Genomic DNA, 5037 nt, shown 5'->3' with positions numbered 1-5037 from the left:
CAGGCAGGGCTTCACCTGCTGTCATGACACGTAAAGCCTACTGATACTAAAATAAACGTGTGTCCACTAACCTGTTCTATACACGCAATTTATAAGTTTGGTTCTAATCATTTTTATTCTCAGAATCGCTATTTTGCATATTTGCTGAAGCTGCACTGAAAGACAGAATGAGGCAGAAAGACAACACAACTTTTTGTGATATTAATATTAACAATATTTGTTTCTATGAAGGCATTTTTGAGACGATGTTTACTGTTGGTGTAAAAAAAAAAAAAAGTACTTTTTGGTGTCACTCCAGGTGATATGTACGGTGGCCCAGAAGGGTCACTTCCGGCCTCAATAACTCTTCTGATAAACATTCAAATATGACAAAAGTCTCAATCGTTTTGTATTAACACAGAGGTTGACCTACAAATGATGTTTCTTCTGCTTTTTGCTAAGAAATGATCTCTTCCAGCAGGAAATACAGACAGAGCAGCCAGACGGCTGCCAAGGGACCGTCAACAAAGTGCAAGCTTCTGTAAAAATCCAAAATCTCTCCAAAATAAATAAATGTCTACATTTCTATGAGCTGGTAATGAAGACTTGTCTGCATGGTCATGCTACAATCAACATTTTATTGCATGTATTTGTTCACATTATAATAGATATCAATCATAATAGATGTGCTCAATAGCTCTGAAGATGCTGAAGCTATTGTCACCAAACGTTTTGTTCCGGTGACAGGAGCTTCATGGTCGTCAGAGTTAATGAGCATTTTGGACCAATTATGATCCATATTTATATTCATAAAATTCCAAGTATTTTTCTGACATCATCTTTGTCGTAGTAGAACAATAGCGTCATGATTAGTCAGTACAGAAAGATCTGAGGGGACTTTGAAGTTCACCTCAGTTATTCTGATTGATTTTCGTGGCTTTAGGCTTTTATTCGCTGAATCTTCCGTTTTCCATTTTCTTTCTTTTGCGTTTTAAATGTTTTTTGAAGTTTGTTCCGTCTTCCTGGTCTTTGGACAGTTCAGCTGAAAACAATTTTCCAACATTTTCTACACATGTGACTGAAGTCCCCTCAACGACTTTCAGTCACTAAATCTGTTTTGAAATTTAAAAAAAGGAGTAAAATGTGTTTTAGAGTCAAATACTGAAGGTTTCTGCTGCGTTTTGTGAGTCTCAGCAGGAGCCTTTCAGAATAAAAGCTCTGAAAGTTGCACCCACAACCTTCTTGGCTCCGTTTTCAGTTAAAGCCGCTTCTTGTCGGCCTGCAGAAAGGCAGCAGAGTTTGGATGACGCCGTTCTCATGCTTGCTGACATGTTTATTTCAGCAAAGGCTCATTGTGAACTTTTGAGTTTAAATGAGGGATTTTCAGAGTTCTAGAAACAGTAAAAGTCTTTGGTTTGAGATAAAAGGCTCACAGTCACTATCAGGCGGGAAAAACTTTTATCTGATAGTTTCCTGCATAACTTTGACTGACCCTCTGGTCTCCACGTCGCCCCCTGCAGGCCGTGCACAACGTGCTTTCAGGAATTCTGTGGACTCATTTGTTTAGATCAGAAATCCACCTAAAGGTGAGACGAGGTCCTTTGGCGTTTGACGCCAAGCAGAAACCCACACCAGAGTCCGGAGTGGGAGCGGGGGTCTCACTTCTGCTTCCAGAAAGCAGCTTTTATTCCAAACACATGTTTGCTGTCTGTTGCTCACAAATCAGCCATGACTCTTTTTTTTTTCCTCCTCTGATGGATGCGCTCATTGTTCTGCCTTGTAGGACAGGACTTTCCGGAAACCTGCTGCTTGGAAGCAGCAACGTTTTCGACTCAGTCCACCTCCACCGCCGCCACGCCGTCGATCCGAGCAGTTTTGGTTCTGAGAAACACGAAAATAACCAAAGCCGACTGTCAGGGTGAGGAGCGTTTCAGTGCAAACGCCTCACTTTGTCGATTACTTTGAGTTTGTCACGGCCTCCAATCAACTTTTTCCAACTTTGTCTTTTTAAACTGAAAGAAAAAAGACATCAGGTGAAAACTGTAAATGAAAAAACAGAATTTTAAAGGTGGTCCAGCGATTGAGTTATTTCAGTTTAGCAACATTCATAGAATTCTTCAGGATTAGTTTGTTTATGTTGTTTTTTTACCAAAATAAAGTTTACAGACAAACTTTTAGCTGCTGCATAAATGATTGACGTTCAGCGGCTCTGGATTTCTCCTTCAACCATTTTTTCGGCCACCATTGTGGTTTTTTACCCCGTTAGTATTGTCCCGCATCATCGGGGATTTTCAAATTAAAGTGCTTCCTTTGGAGAACTTTAGGCTTTTATTTTTGTAGCTCACCTTTCGGCATTTCCCGGATCCACACCTTTGGTTTTACGCCGGATGCCCTTCCCGACACGACCCTGCAGCATTTTCTGTCTGATCTGACTTTTCAGCATAAAGTCTCACATCTTTGTTTGTGTCTATTCATGACTCTTTTTACCTTCTTGGATTTTCTTTTCACTTCTTCTCTTTTCTTCTCTGTCTAACTCGGCTTCAGCGTTTTATTCTCTGTAGTTTATTATAAAGATGTTACTTTAGTTTTAAGCCTCTAGTTAAATTCTTTTGCATTTAATAATTGATACTTTATTTATTCCACAACGGGGAAATTCTTCTCCGCATTTTGACCCCTCCCCTGGGGGAGCGGTGAGCTGCTGGGGGGGGGCAGCTGGCTGGGGAGGGCGGGGATCGATCCTCCAACCCTTCGGTTGTTGGACGACCTGCTCTGCCCCCTGAGCTAACCTGCCGCCATTTGTCATCATTTCTGCAATTATTGATCATGAATTCCTCATTTAATCATGTTTATCTCCTTTCATGTCTTCCATCTTTTGGTGTCATTTGGCGTTTCAGCGCGTCAGAATCGACCTCCACTGCATTTCTGCAGAAACGTCTTGATTTTATTTGATCAGGATTCAGCAGACGTGTCTGCAGCTCCTTCAGGGTCTTCATGTCGTTTAGAGCAGATCCATCCAGGACAGAAACCTCTCATCCTTTATGCTTCTCATCTTTTCAAACTCCAGCCTGTGGAACCAGAACATGTTTCACATCCAAACAGTTTGCTTGCTTCTCTGGCTGCTTTCCTGTTTTCTTGTCCATCAGCAGCAAAAGTCTGAAACGTCTCTAAAAGGATCAGAAGTTTATTTTGAAAATGAAATGTCATGACTTTTCTTTGAAGATGCTTCTTGGGAGTCCATTTCTGGATCTTTTATCAGATTATCTTTTTAAAACGAGTTTTAACAAGGTTTGCGCGTTTGTCCGACATGTGAAGTGACAATTGACACAGAAGAAAACAGGAAGTGATTTGTCAGAATCAGCAGCAGACGAGCCACGAAATGACAATTAGTGACAGAAAAGACGAGCAGAAAGTTTAGTTCCAGAGAAAAAACAAGGACAAAAGCCAGAATCTGAACCAGTTTTTTATTACAATATTTCTGAATGTTGGTCATTTTTGTACATATATTCTGTCATACATACATATATATTTATATATAGGCTTATTTTACAACTGAAACAAACAAGTGCTGCCCTGTTCCTCACTGAACAGATCAGGCGAAGGTCAAAGGTCATCAGAGAGGGTCAGAAGGCACCGCTGGTTGTTGCATAAAAACCAGATTCTGTGATCCTGGTTTCTTCGCGAGGACACTCAGTCCGGCTCCGGTTTCCTCGCGGGTTCGATTCCAGTTTTAATCCACTTTTTCGACACTTCGGTTTGAGAAACCGGAGCGTCTGTGCGCAGGAAAACAGTCCAATCTCACTTGTTGCAGAATCAGAGTTCAGTCATGCACGCGCGCTCGAGAGTCCGTGCGCATCTGCAGGCTCAAGGCGCACGCGGACAGCTCCAAAGGCTGCGTGCGCGCTTAGCTGCGTTGGATGAGGCACAAAAACGAGCTTATCTGCCTGTGCGCGCGGAAAAGGCACGAGCTCAGTTCCATCCCAGAGCCCGCGCGCCTCTCAGCTGAGCGGCTTGAAGGATCCGTCCGGCAGCTGCCGGAAGATGCCGCGCAGCGTGTCCAGCTCGCGCGTCAGGTGCTCCACCCGCCGCCGCAGGCGCTCGTTGTCCGCGCTCAGCTCCACCACCTTCTGCTGCGTCTCCATGTTGCGCAGCTTCGCCTTGTCGCGGCTTTTGCGCACAGCCACGTTGTTGCGCTCGCGGCGCAGTCGGTACTCCGGGCTGCTCTTGTCCACGTGCTTCTTGGATTTGCCCCCCCGCTGCTCCAGCAGCTTCATGCTGCCCTGCTGCGCGTGCCCGTGGTGGTGGTGGTGGTGGTGGTGGTGCGGGCTGGGCACCGGGGTCGGCGGGGGGGTCGGGTGGCCCGGCTGGAGGTGCATGGTGGTCTGCGCGCAGTGCGCGATCTGGTACTGGAGGTGCGGCATCTGCGGCTGCTGGGGCTGCGAGGGGTACTGCTGCGGGTGCGGGTAGGTGGGGGGCATGCCCCCGCTCAGCTCGTCGTCGTCGCGCGGCTCCTGCTTGATGGCCACCGGGCGCAGGCGCGGCGGGTTGTGCTCGTAGAGCGGCTCCAGCTTGGACTCCATGTAGTTGGACATGTAGAGCTGCTGCGGGGCCCCCCCGCACTGGTCGTACTCCCCGCTCATGAGCTTCAGCTTGTCCTGCCGGGCGCTGTGGTGGAACAGGTCCGCCAGGAAGTCGTCGTTGAAGGCCGCCGGGTCGATGTAGGCGCTCAGGTCGATGGACGTCTCGGTGTCTCCGATCTCCCCGCCGACCTCCGCCAGGTCTCTGTAGCCGGAGGGGGGCTGCTGGCCGTGGGTCAGGGCGCTCATCAGGGGTCGGGGCGCGGCCTCGTACAGGTTGGAGAGCTCCATGGAGAACCTAAACCCGGGCAGGCATGGCGACGGGCTCCGGGGATCCAGCTTGGAGGGGTCTGCTCAGGTGCGCGCGGCTTGCAGACACTCGCGGGGCTGGGAGCGCGTGACAGCCGTGAGAGCGCGCGGAGGCTGGAGCTGTCGGTCTGATTCCTCCTGCTGAGTAACTTCTGAGCTGTCAAACTGCCGCCTT

General features: G+C 47.6%; 1 protein-coding gene across 1 annotated transcript; it reads right to left on the bottom strand.

Annotated features, from left to right (window-relative positions):
- Nucleotides 1-3422: 3422 nt before the first annotated feature.
- On the bottom strand, nucleotides 3423-5037 carry cebpa (CCAAT/enhancer binding protein alpha). The gene has a single exon (XM_023953791.1). It carries the CDS (start codon nucleotides 4842-4844, stop codon nucleotides 3975-3977), a length of 870 nt encoding a protein of 289 aa, XP_023809559.1. The 5' UTR covers nucleotides 4845-5037; the 3' UTR covers nucleotides 3423-3974.

Source organism: Oryzias latipes, chromosome 3, assembly GCF_002234675.1.
Source record: "Oryzias latipes chromosome 3, ASM223467v1".
Taxonomy (NCBI): Eukaryota; Metazoa; Chordata; class Actinopteri; order Beloniformes; family Adrianichthyidae; genus Oryzias; species Oryzias latipes.
The sequence above is the reverse complement of the archived record's forward strand: the minus strand, read 5'-3'. Positions and strand labels throughout refer to the sequence as shown.

Bases quoted from the DNA above. Each gene is read 5' to 3' on its own strand.
- cebpa (XM_023953791.1), bottom strand. From the start codon at position 4,844: ATGGAGCTCTCCAACCTGTACGAGGCCGCGCCCCGACCCCTGATGAGC.